The 13,817-nt window shown below is 38.2% G+C and overlaps 1 protein-coding gene across 2 annotated transcripts in view; it reads left to right on the forward strand.

The window, feature by feature from the left end:
- The window catches only part of ZNF330 (zinc finger protein 330), a 19,377-nt gene that overhangs the window by 285 nt on the left and 5,275 nt on the right, over positions 1-13,817 (forward strand). Inside the window, exons 2-7 of one of the 2 annotated variants that reach the window (XM_010830302.1) lie at positions 1,708-1,839; positions 3,482-3,501; positions 3,609-3,679; positions 5,712-5,791; positions 8,769-8,895; positions 9,530-9,634. In XM_010830302.1, coding sequence (XP_010828604.1) covers positions 1,720-1,839; positions 3,482-3,501; positions 3,609-3,679; positions 5,712-5,791; positions 8,769-8,895; positions 9,530-9,634 — 523 coding nt within the window. In that variant the 5' untranslated portion in view covers positions 1,708-1,719. Of the gene's footprint in view, positions 1-1,707; positions 1,840-3,481; positions 3,502-3,608; positions 3,680-5,711; positions 5,792-8,768; positions 8,896-9,529; positions 9,635-13,817 lie in introns of those variants that run through there. The other variant, XM_010830303.1, reaches the window with a different exon arrangement.

The following is a 13,817-nucleotide window of genomic DNA, read 5'->3' on the forward strand; positions in this document are numbered from 1 at the left end:
CCCCCCCCCGCCCCCCTCCCCAACCCTGGGGCTGTTTCTTCATTTCACGACACGGGCCACGTCCTGAAGAAGGGGGAACCTTCCTGGAGAAGGGCTTAATACCATATAAAACCGAGAACAGAATTCACTTTTTAAGTTTACAAAACAAACTGGAGGCGTAAAAATGAGGCTCAGCTTTCCCAGCGGATTCACCCCTGGGAACGCAGAAAATTTCACCCGAGGAACACCTTGTGATTATTTCCGGAGCTTATTTGGCAAGGGCAGTACACGTTTTTTCACTTTGTGTATCTTGTCACTTTAAATATTGGAAGGGTGACCTAGTGGACTTGGATGTTACTCCACATCACCACCCACTAAACCTCTTGGCCTGCTTTGTCCATACTTTCAAGGCTTAACTAACCACCACACGGTTTATTGATTGGGCATTCCAGCGTTAGAGTTGAAACCCAGAAAGTAGAAAAACTTTGAGTGACTTTTAGTCCTGTTCCAGGCACAAGCTGGTGTGTGATTTTTGCGGTGCTGTAATGAGAAATAAAAATGTCGAGGTGTGCTTTCTTAGAACTCTTTCCCTCTATCATGGACACGACTCCGCTTTCTTTGAATAAGAATATTTTTGACTTCATGGAGGTGTTTGTCAGTCCGCCGTGAAACTTGAAACCATGCTTGCAAGTTTCGGATTTGTAGATCTTGGATAGAGCCTAGAAGGCTCAGTTTGTACTTTTATAGATTTCCAGATAATTTTTGAGAACCACTCTTAGAAAAGACTGTTTTTAAAAAGTATATGTAGTTTGAAGAATACTAGGAACTTTAAGTTTCTATTTCAAAGCAAGCATGTGGACTTGTTTGTGTATCTCTCCAGTTATTAAGTGCTTAATTTATGCCCAAAGGGCTGGGAGGCAAAGCTTGTCAAAAAAGATAGACCTGGAATTTTCAGGGAACTTGTGGTCTTTAGATGGGATAAAAAGCCAAATAAAAATGTGTTATTTAGTCAAAATCTTGTTTTTTATAAGTGTGGTGGTTCTTTCAACTACCTGATAAAAGCCAGTTTTAAAGTCCTTATTTTGATGTGTGGTAAGCACATACTCTTAAATTTGAAGTTAAAATTACATGCTCACTGCAGGTAAAAGTGTAAGGAAAGGCAGCTTTCAAGGAGTCAAATTGATTCTGATGCCTTTAATCTTTTTTCAGAAAGGATAGTTTGGCTTTTAGTTGATGTCATTTGACATGACTATTGGATGTTTTATCTAGGTATTATGTGGGAGAAATTAGACCTGAAGTCTTGGCAGCATCAGGTTATCTGAATATATAGCTTAAAAAGTGAAATAAACTGGGTAAATAATACATTCCTAATAGTTTTTTTCACTTGGTACAAAGTAATTTTTAAAGGATATTGTGTAACATCAAAGAAACTTCTCTGTGGGAAAGGAACCCATTTTGGCTGTTAGGATAAATCTTTTGATGTTTACATTTTTTAGAACTGTTTGATAATACAAATAAGTGCTTTGTTTTTTTTTAAAGCCATCTATTTTATTTGGAATGATGTATGCTTAATGTTTCATAAAGGCTTAAAATGTGCTTAACCATCAAAATGGCAGAGTTGAGTTTAAAATTTAATGAGAATTAGAGCATTTCATTCTTCTGCTCCTTAGTTTCTTTAAAACAGCAAACACAACAAGGCAATTATATCTTCTCTGCTTGCTTGTGTAGAAAGAAGGGAAAATGCCTAAAAAAAAGACTGGTGCAAGGAAGAAGGCAGAGAACCGCCGGGAACGGGAAAAACAGCTAAGAGCATCAAGAAGCACCATAGATTTAGCTAAACATCCATGCAATGCGTCAATGGTAATGGGTTTTTTGGTTCTTAGTTGAAAAACTATGTAAATCTGTGTTAAAGGCATGTCTGTTGTTTTCATTAACGCCTAATAGCAGTTGAGTTCTGTTTGATTGTGTTGTTTATAAAACCTGTCATATTGTCTTGGCTACTATTGTATTGATCAAGAATACATAGTAGGAACTGTGTGACATTTTCCAGCCTCTCTAACCTAGTACACTTTCCTCAATTTGTCCTATTAATTAGAGCCTTTTCCCTACATGTCATCATTACCTCATCCCTTCCTTGGCCCACGTTTTCTCTGCGTTGTCCACAAACTCGGGTTTGCACGCCTCTCTGCTTTTTCTCTTCCCATTCCTTTTTATGTGTACTTTTGTTTCATCAAACATTTATGAAATGCGTAATATGACTTAATTCCTCAAATGTTTATTGTGTACCTGCTCTGGTATTTTAGGCACTATGGAGGATACATAGATGAATGACACAGTCTCTGTTTCCACAAGCTGAGGGCTCAGTTGTTTTCTGTATTACCTAATGTTTATAAATGACAGAAATCCAAGTTAAGTAACTTCAGGGAGAAATAGAGTTGATTGAATGAATAATAGACTAACTTGTGTGGTTGGAAGGTCAAGGATGTAGCTGGGATGCAGAAACAGCTGGAACCTGGAACAACTTCTAGTTCTGTCCCTTTCTTTTATTTAGTTCCATTTTCTCAGGTTGTTGTTTTTCGTTTGAGTTCATAACCACTGGGTTTATAGCTTGCATGTTACATCACACATTGTCCTGAGAGAGGGGAAGCGCTCTGATAGGTTGGGCGTGGGTGGGTGTCCATCCCGGGGATAACCGACATTTATGACTGGGTTGGGGGGTGAGCGGGAGCAAGGTTACATTGTATAATTAGGACAGTGGGGACTCCCTTCTCTGTGCCAGGGTCATTTCTAGAGAAGGAAGACAAAGGAAGACATGACTCATCCATAAATATATGCAGTGAGGGCTAGACTTTGGTAAGTGCTGCAGAAAAGGTACAATTGGGACTAAGGTATATTAGGAGTAAAAGTTGGTAAAAGATGAATTTGGGGCTGGGGTTCGGTTCATAGAGGAGGGGATCAGCACCAGAGCTTGCAGCAAGTAAAGGAGTGAGGAGGGACTTTTCAGGGAGACATATTAGAATAAGTAAGGCAGGGAAAAGAAAGAATCCAAGATATATTTTGAGAACAACCGGCAAATAGTGGTTTGAATCTAAAGAGAAGAGGCCAGCGAAGTTTGAAAAGTGGCTAGAGGCCAGACTGTGGAGTTCTTAGTACCATTTTCAGAATTCTGGATTTTCTGTGAGCTTCAACATTTTGTGTTCTCTACTGTTTCTTGTACCATTCTGTATTATTTTTCTGATTCCTTAAAAAAAAAAAAAAAATTCAAAACACAGACCACTACTGTTTTTAGCCTCTTTTGTGAAAATGCCGCTTCTTTCTCTAGTGTGGTATGCCCAATAGCATACCTTTGTTATTAAAGTATGTGTAAATGCTGGTACACATGGGCTTTTGAGCAAGTGTCCCTTACATTTTAACATGAAAAATAGGATATTCTTTATAACACAAGTAACTACGCAATTTTCATTCGGTAGAAAGATTGATGTTATGTTTTTATATCTTACAGGAATGTGACAAGTGTCAGAGGTAAATTTTATTTGTTTTTCTATCTTTTTTCTATCTATATGTAATAACATAGACGGACCTTTTACCTGATATTGACTATATTTAAAAATTTTCTTTTACATGACAAGGCGGCAGAAGAATAGAGCATTTTGCTACTTTTGTAATTCTGTACAGAAGTTACCAATTTGTGCACAGTGTGGTAAGTATATGGTAAAAATGCATGCCTTTTCTTTTACTAAAAATTTATTTGGTATTTATTTAGTTTGAACCTGTGGGTTCATCTTTATCATTTACAGTAATGTTATGCTTACTGTTAATAAGATAACATAAAATGTTATTTGGCCTACCAGAAAACTATCGCGTCTTGGTTTTATCTCTTTGATGTCACGCTGGAAAAATAATTAAGATACAGTTTAGGTACCATGTATGTTGTTTTAAACATGAAAAGATTAAATTTCAGACTCATAAGATTTGGTGATCCTGAACTTTTCTTCACGCTGTTTTAGTCTCGTCGGTATCTTTTGTTTACTCTCCTAGCTTGATTCTTGCTGGTAACTGCCTGCAGTATGTTGGTTAGACCACTGAACGTGATTTTATCGAACGTTTACCTGGTGCTGGTTTTTGTGATCACTTGTTTTCTTATTTGGTTCTCAGTGTATGATTCTTGAGTTTCCTCACATGTATTGCCAAGTAAGTGGAATAGAGATCCTAAGCCATGTACTTCATGGATTTTTATTCAGAGTGAATGATTATTCAGAGTAAAACTAAATAGTAGTTCACAGAACAGCAAGGTTGATGTTTCCCAAATAGCCTTCCACAGGGCACTTGGTATATTAATAGGTACTCTTCAAGCAGTGCATACATTTGAGACGTACTGCGTGTTTCCCTCACTGCCATCGGGGAGAATTCTGTTACATATGTGTATGTTTAAGATTCTGTAGACCTCCAGTAAGGAAGCCTGATTAACTGTATTCACTCCAGAAGCACCCCCAAACTTTTGTTTAAACACAGGTTCCCCTTGGGTTATGGGATGGTAGTTTCAGGTGAAACAGAGGTTGAGCTTTGCTCATCTAAATGTGTTTATGCATGGTAACGTCGCAGAAAGTTAGGAAGGCTTAGGGCCACACCTCTGAATATTTCCAGTGTGTTCCAGCTTCCAAAGACGTCCTTGAAGTCTGTAATTAATGGAAAAGAGAACACTAGCCTAGATAAACCCATCATCTGCTGGTTTTTATATCTTTATTCACAAAAGACAAATGGATGTGGAATGCAGAAATATAATAGATTGTGGAGAAGACGGAGACACAGTCTCGCGAGGCCCTTCGCCTGTTTTCAGCGTCTGTAGTGCTGTGCGTGGGTGCATCTCCTGCTCACCAGTTCTTGCCCTTAGTGTTGGACATGGAACAGTTGGGGTGCTGCTGCCTCTCATTTCCAGTTTCTCTTTCTTCCCATTTCCTCTTGTCTAGCTTGGTTTCCTGGGTAATCCGGGTAATGGAAAATCGAGAGTCTTCTGTTTCTTCCATGTTCCACTTTGTGGTGGCTGAGATGTGTGACTAGTATGTCACCATTAATCCGCTCATGGCATGTGATAAATGAATTTCCTGATAGTGTTTCAGATTGCTAATTCACTGCTAGATCAGAGCTCTTGTGGCTGTATTGTGATTTTTTGCTTTATCACTGTGTTCTTGAGTTTTTGTGCTCACTTGGGCACTATTTGACAATTCTTTTGGAAGAATGCTTACCTGGGAGCTATGTTTATAAATTTTTAACTATGGATAAACATAAACAATGAACTAAGTAATTGGAATAGTTATTTTATATTTGGTTTGAGATGTTCTATGGAAAGAAGCAGTCCCTTCAAGTCAGACTGCCTTTATTATGAATTATAAAATGTGCGTATTACTCTGAAATCTCAATTCATCTGAAAACTCAAAAAATTCACAAGGTTTTAAACTGTTCTAGTGATGATTAGATAAGAAGGCATAACCTTTAATTTCTGGTTTTACTACAAACATGAAGTAGTATGTAAATTCCTAATCTGAAAAGATCTGACTCTGTTAAGATCTCAGTTATATCCATTTTCTTTTTTCAGTTACGTAAGCAGTAAACAGTGCTAGTCTCTATTTTCAAATTATTTCCATAGGAACTTGGGCTAGATAAAAAGAGGAATTAGTGAATATTTCCATGGACCACTTTGTAAGACTAATAGTGAAAATTCATTTCTTTGCTAGGGAAAACAAAGTGCATGATGAAGTCTTCAGACTGTGTCATAAAGCATGCTGGTGTCTACAGTACTGGCCTTGCCATGGTGGTAAGCTTCTTATCATATCTTTTAGACCAGTAGATGTCCAAGGAGATGAGAAGGCATTCTTACCAATATGCAGTTATTTTTCCCCAAATGGTATTGCTTTGTCCCTTGGTTCAGTTAGTCTGGAGTTATCTGGATTATCTGGCATGTTTTTGTAGGATTTTCACTCATTCTCCACTTGTTTTTGACTACTTCCTTCTTTTCTTACTGGGAAATGTACAGACAGCTTCCTTCTTGCTTACTGGGAAATGTACAAGGAATGGAAACTCATCTCATATGGACCCAAACAACAATTCATTTGTCAGTGGGGCCTTTTTAATGTGTCTTAATTAGACCTCAGCAATATATTATTCCCACATTGCAGGCAGATTCTTTACTGTGAGCCCCCAAGGAAGCCCTTTCTATATTAAAAGTTCTGCTAAATTAAGACCCAAGCTTTTGGTTGAATAAGCAACCTAAGTTCCAAAACAACCTACGATTAATTGTATTTTTAAAGCTTTACATTTCAAAAAAGAGTACGTAGTTAACAGAGTTTTGCTCTTCACTACATAGAGACATAATGTACTTCGTTGCATGTAGTTATCCTTCATGACATGTAGAATTTTCAAAGGAAGTTCATTGTTTTAAATAATAAACACAGTTGTGTCCTGTGATGCCTTTTGCTCTTTTTTCACTAAAAGATGTTATCCTTTTGACCCTTCTTACCTTATTCTGTTGTATTAATTTATGCTCAGTTCCAAATGTCAGTCCATGAGGAATATAATATTTAAAGTAGAACATAAGTAATAATTTTCCAGGAACACATAATTTTTCATCATAAAGTAGACCTTTACATTTTTCATGCGTGCATGTCTTGCAGAAGTAAGAGCCAGAATTATAATCATCTTGTGAAAATTCGTCTTTAAGTATAGGATTGTCAGTGTTGCCTTTATTCAGAAGCTGTTATAATCTTCCTTGGTATGTCTAGATTTATCAAATTACTACTTTTTTAATTCACTGAATTGTGTGAGTGTGAATGATCTCTTATATAAAGAATACATTTAAGTAGAATCATGCATTGTTAACTCTGAGTCCTAGAACAGAGATTTTCTGGCCATTTTCTATTTGCCAGTTAAGATTCCCTCTCCCTTCACCCTTCTCCACCCTGATTTGTCATGGGAGCCTGACCTGTGTGTGTGAACTGGATTGGTGACTTTCTTATGGCTTTTTTTTTTGGTTTCAGCCCATGGAGGGGCTGACGAGGGGAGGAAATTATGACCTGGGTGTTTATTCTTCGAGCTTTCTCCCTACCATGTTGTCCTGGTTTCCTTTATTTGAATAGGTGGTCCTCTCCATACGGCTCTCTCTTGTGGTTCTAGAACCTTCTTCTTCCCCTTGCCTGTATCCCTTCAGGTCTAGGGGATATGTGTATCATCCCTTGATGGCTTTTTATACCCTTCCCTGTTATTTGTGAATTATCTCTTTAAACTCCCCTGGATCACCCAGGTGAGTGTGTCATCTTTCTTCTGAGTTAACATTCGAGGATTTGTTATCCACACTGGTAATCTACTTTTACAAGTCCAAAACATTCTTCCTATTTGCCCTTTACCACTTTTGTTACAGAGCCTTGAATTGTATTGAATGCGACACTGAACATTGAGGTTCAGAAGACCTGGATTTAAATCACAGCTCCTCTCTAATGTGGCTCTGGAACTTGCATCATGTCCCTGTCCCTCCTCACCTGTAAAGAAAACCCCATTTAGTCCCATTTTCTGAAGAGTCTTTCTAGTTCTTAGTGTCCTGTAGATGTCATTGTGTCATTGAAAGGCATAGTCTTACAGTCTCACCTTGATAGAGGATTGGAGTCTTATTACCTTGTCGTTTAGTAACTTATTTTACTTTAGTTTTTTTCTACAAAGAAATATATTAATGATTTACACAGTAATGATTTAATGTGCTGTGTGTGTGTGTTCAGTCACTCAGTCATGTCTGACACTTTGCGACCTCATGGACTGTAGTTTGCCAGGCTCCTCTGTCCTTGGGATGTTTCAGGCAAGAATACTGGAGTGGGTTGCTGTTTCCTACTCCAGGGGATCTTCCCAATGCAGGGATCAAACCTGCATCTCCTATGTCTCCTGCATTGGTAGGCAGACTCTTTATCCACTGAGCCACTGGGGATTTAAAACATAAGTTGCTTTAAAAGAAAAAAGATGCTGGCAGCAATCTAACATTTTCTCTCTGTTATTCTACAAAAGTTATATGATTATTTTATAAATTACACAGATAAGGATCTTTCTTAAGTCAGAAACGGAGAAGGCAATGGCACCCCACTCCAGTACTCTTGCTTGGAAAATCCCATGGATGGAGAAGCCTGTTAGGCTGCAATCCATGGGGTCCTAAGAGTCGGAAACAACTGAGCGACTTCACTTTCACTTTTCACTTTCATGCATTGGAGAAGAAAATGGCAACCCACTCCAGTGTTCTTGCCTGGAGAATCCCAGGGACCGGGGAGCCTGGTGGGCTGCCATCTATGGGGTCGCACAGAGTCGGACAGGACTGAAGTGACTTAGCATAGCATAGGTTAGAAATGTTAATATTTGAAACAGTTCAGTTTAGCTAATAGAATTGCTATAGGACAGGAATGTTTGAATTGTGGGCTCTAGACTTCATTTAATTTAAAAGCAGTTTGATGATTGTCCACTCTTTGACTTATTTTAATGATTAATGTTAGAGTACGTGTATAGTTTCCCTCTTGCTTCTTTTTCTTTGGATTTGTAGCCCAGATTTGTATATTGTAAATAGCTATTGGTGAAGAAGTTGGATCTTCAGGGAACCTTGTTTAATTTTGGGTTAGAGAAAGCAGTCCATTTTTAAATGCAGCCACTCATCACTGAACGTTGATGAATGGCTGAATGCATATAATTTTGGTGATAACTTTTGCTTAAATAATGGTTGTAGCCAGTCAGGTGGCAGATTAATTTTTTGTGTTCTTTTGTTGCAGGGTGCAATATGTGACTTCTGCGAAGCTTGGGTCTGTCATGGTAGGAAGTGTCTCAGCACACACGCCTGTGCCTGCCCGCTTACCAATGCTGAGTGTGTGGAATGTGAACGGGGTGTGTGGGACCATGGTGAGTGGTTATGTACAAGTGATGAGCTTTGCTGGAAGTGAAGGATGACCTTGAAACATTCTAGATGCTCTAGTTTGATTTTTCTTTTTACAGGATACTCTCAGTCCTAAGTATTGGCACTGTTTCCATTATCAGTTTAGTTCAACCTCCAAGCCACAGACTGGTACCTCCTGTCAGATCAGGAGCTTGAGATTGGAAATAAAGCACACAATAAATGGAATGTGCTTGAATCATCCTGAAACCATTCCCCCACGTCCCCAAACCTGTCCCTGGTGCCAGTAAAGGTTGGGGACCAGGTAAACTTTAGTTGGAAAAAGGATTTATACATACCAACATTAAGAGGCAGTGCTAGGATTGTCTACCGAGGCAAGTAGGGAGGGGAGTACGTACTGGAGAGGAAGTATCTCTTAGCATTGTGCGTTATGTTGGGAGCTAGGATATAGTGGGAGTTCACTCTTTTGGTTCAGTTGGTTAGTTTTCTTTGTAGCTTTTACCAGAACAAAAATTGCTATGCTATGTTGGTATACATCTGAGATAATTTGCCATCTTTTCTGAGCAGTTTTATAGATGAGAATTTTTTAAATTAAACTTTTATTATATTTACATTTGTGGGTTTTGTTCTTTAATCCAATAGGAGGCAGAATTTTCAGTTGTTCTTTTTGCCATAACTTTCTCTGTGAAGATGATCAGTTTGAACATCAAGCCAGCTGCCAGGTTTTAGAAGCGGAAACATTTAAATGTAAGTTTTTAATATATTACATGTTCTTTATACCTAAGATTCTTAATAGTGTAAGTGTTAAACTTACTGGAAAAGGAATCTGGTTTTTGATATGGCCTCTTATGGACTGTAATTTAATTCAGTATCTGTTTTCTGTTTCTAGAAAAAATTCAGAACACATATAGTCCATTGTTTTCCAACAGTGGTTCCAGTGGCATTTTGGTTGGGTCAGTTCTTCATTTTGTGGGATTGATCAGGCATTGCAGGGCTCGTAGCAGTCCTGATCCTGAGTACCAAATGGCGTTTTCACTTCCAAGTTATTATGATAACTAGCCCCTCTCCCCCACCCTATTTTCAGATGTCCCCTATTTTCGAATGTCCCCAAATAAGTGATTCAACCCCTAGTTTGTTCCTGCTTTTGGTTCCAGTGATTCTTAGACAGGAGTCTGCATTGGAAACACCTGTGGAGGTTTTTAGAAAATGGAGGTACCCAATCCTCATCCTTGGAGATTTTAAGTCTGTGGTGGGGGCCAGGCATCTGTATTTAGCCTGTACCCATAACTCTCATGTATATTCCAGTTTGAGAACCGGTGTTACTGATGGGTTAATGTATCATTTTTACAGATAAGATTGTATTGTATTCTTACTCTGTTAATTTCTCAAAAGCTCGTTTTAGATTCAAACATTGATTTTTTAAAATTTAAATTTATTATAATTGGAGGCTAATTACTTTACAATATTATATTGGTTCTGCCACACATCATCATGAATCCGCCACGGGCGTACACGTGTTCCCCATCCTGAACCCCCCTCCCACCTCCCTCCCTGTACCATCCCTCCAGGTCATCCCAGTGCACCAGCCGCAAGGATCCTGTATCGAACCTGGACTGGCGATTCGTTTCTTATATGATATTATACATGTTTCCATGACATTCCCCCAAATCATCCCACCCTCTCCCTCTCCCACAGAGTCCAAAAGACTGTTCTATACTTCTGTATCTCTTTTGCTATCTCGCATACAGGGTTATTGTACTTGATTTCTTATGGGCCATATGTTTTGGGGCAAATTATCAAATCTTTCTAAACCTGAGTTTTGTTATGTTTTAAAAGGAAGATGCTAATTTTTTCCAAGAGTTAACTGAGAAGAGAATCCATATGAAGCATCAGGACGGTACTCTTTCTAAGGGTACTTAGAAAGCCCTTAGTAAATAGTAGACACCATTGTAGGAAAGGCTGAAATTCCAGGTTCACTCTCATGAATTTGGTTCTTGTTCTGCTATAAAATGTTAATCCTTACACTCATCTATAACATCTATAAATACAAAGTTGGTAAGTCATCAGTCCAAACACATATGTAATTCTCACAGTATTTATAAAGAAAATGTCAAAAGATTAAAGGAACATGTCAAAGTAGTTAGCATTTTTGAGCTGTTCCTAGACTTGTGCAGAATGTGTAATATAAAAATTGAAATATTTTATTTGAAACTTGGGAGCTTTATGTATTTTATAGTATTTAAACCCAAAGACAGGCAACTTTGAGTGATAAAGTTTTAGTGACTTGGTAAAAGACAAAGGAAAAATAAAGATACTGAATAGTGGAAGGGATTTTAATATAAATCTGTTACCATGTCTTTGATATCTCATATTGAAGTCATTCTCATTTCAGATTCATAGGTTTCTTTGGCTTAGTGTAATTTATCCTCTTTCTTTACTTTTTTCATTGCTTTATTTTTTCTTTGTCATTCTTCCTTTGCCAGTTGCCATTCACTGCTTGAAATATTTGCTCTGAAATACTGCCCTAATCATACACATAAGCCCCAAAGATAGTTTGTTTCTACTCCCTTACTGGTCTTATCTCATCATTTTTGGATTTAAACTTTTAACTATGAATGGGAAATTATGGGAATTCTTTAAAATACTTATTTTACTTGCATAACCAGTGGGAAGAATGTCTTGAGGGAAAAAAAAAATCCCCGCACATGTGTGTACTCTGCCTTTATTTTTTCAAATAATGAAAATGGCCTGGGGGCCTCCAATTTAAGTGGCTTATTATCAGTAGTCTTTGATGTATCCAAACCTGCTTTCTTTTAAAATGCTCTGAAGACGTAGAAATAGATTTAAAAAGAAAACCATTCCCCAGTCTAAAACTAGGAAAGTCACAATATTTTTTAGAATCTGGAAGAAATGCATTTTTAAATATAAACTCAAGATTTTAATTCTTAGGGAGAAAAATTAACAGGACAGAGAACTGGAGTGCCTGTGTGCGGGGCTGAGGTAATTAGCAGAAGACTGGCAGGGCCACGTCCCACCAGAATGGTTTGGGTTCCCAAGAGGTGAAGGTGAGGGTGCGGTAGACAACAATGAATTTCTTAGAATTGTGTCTTTGTGGCATGTCAAAAGCTCAGCTGGCGGGGATGGGAAAAGGGTATATTGAGAAACGCTTGGTGCACAGGGAAGTTGGGTTAGGCACTTTGTACTTGCAGTGTGTGTCTGGTTCTGTATTTGAAAGGGATTTACAGCGTATGGGCTTCCCTGGTGGCTCAATGGTAAAGAATCTACCTGCCAAACAGGAGACAGGTTCGATCCCTGGGTTGGGAAGATCCCCTAGAGAAGGAAATGGCAACCCACTCCAGTACTCTTCCCTGGGAAATCCCATGGACAGGGAAGCCTGGTGGGCAACAGTCCATGGGGTCTCAAGAGAGTCAGACACTACTGAGCGGCTAAGCAATAATCCTTATTTTGACTGAATGAAGACTGAACCTAAGAATTCTGGACATATCTTTAAGTAGAGATGATTGAGATTTCAAGCTTTTTTCTCCACAGACTGAAACAATATAGTTATTATAGGAGTAGTTTGATATGCTTATATGTATCTAACATTTGGTGAGTACTCAGTTGATTTTTTGGAGAAGGCAGTGGCAACCCACTCCAGTACTCTTGCCTGGAAAATCCCATGGATGGAGGAGCCTGGTAGGTTGCAGTCCATGGGGTCGCTAAGAGTCGGACAGGACTGAGCGACTTCACTTTCACTTTTCACTTTCATGCATTGGAGAAGGAAATGGTAACCCACTCCAGTGTTCTTGCCTGGAGAATCCCAGGGACGGGGGAGCCTTGTGGGCTGCCGTCTATGGGGTCGCACAGAGTCGGACACGACTGAAGCGACTTAGCAGCAGCCGCAGCAGCAGTTGATTTTTACTTTTACTGTTAGCATTTAGGACAAGTAACACAAATCCATCTGAATTAGTGGTGTTACTGTGGAAGGAAGAGGGGGGTTGGACAGAAACAATAATAATACACATAATTGAGAAATCATCCTTGAGTTTTTAAAAAAATAACTCCCTGGTCCAGATTGAAAAAGCTTCCCATGACCCAGGCAAACTTAAGTAAAAGAATCCCCAAGTTAGAAATATCTGGTCAAATACTTGAATTATAAAGATAAAATCCCTTTTGTTTACTTTTCTTTTTTCAAGACCTCTGAGTAAATTGAAAATTAATAGTTTATACTGTATCAGGGTAAGGCTTAGTTTATTTTCTTGTTCCTATATGTCTCAGTTATTTTTGTTGTCCATATTTTGACATACTCAATATATGCCAGACATTTTGGCTGTTCCAAAATATTTGCACTTCAGTGTAGATTTTTTTGCATTAATTGTAGATAATGACCAAAATTAATGTGGCTTACTGACTAAAATAGAAAATATTTTGGGATTTTTCCATTTGTTTTCCTGCCCCCTTGAACATTATTTTCTCTTCACAGTCATGCTTTTCCACCTGAAGTATCTATTCTCATATCAGAAGTTTGCAAAAAATGGCAATAGCCTATACCACCAGGAGATAATGTATATTAATGGAGATGCTATTCTTTTAAAAATAGAAACATTATATCATTAAGGGAAGAGTCTAGCCAGTGTCATGGGGAAAAAAAGATGTTTTACCATTTCAGGTTTTAAAATATCACTAATGACGTTTGCCATCTCCTAGTTTTGGAGGAATGGAAGGAGATTAGAGGATAATTAGAGTTGTAATAGTGAAAGAATGCTGGGGATGTGCAGTTGCTGGCTTCCTTCCCTCTGGCTGGCAATTCCATCTCATTTTTTTGTTTCCTCAAAGTTATGAGACAAAAAAAAATGTTGATAGTTAATCTAAGATAAGACAGCACAAGTATAAATCTGTGGAAAATAATGTTTTCATTCCAAATTTGAAT

Source organism: Bison bison, unplaced genomic scaffold (assembly GCF_000754665.1).
Source record: "Bison bison bison isolate TAMUID 2011002044 unplaced genomic scaffold, Bison_UMD1.0 scf7180017864517, whole genome shotgun sequence".
In the NCBI taxonomy this organism is placed as follows: domain Eukaryota; kingdom Metazoa; phylum Chordata; class Mammalia; order Artiodactyla; family Bovidae; genus Bison; species Bison bison.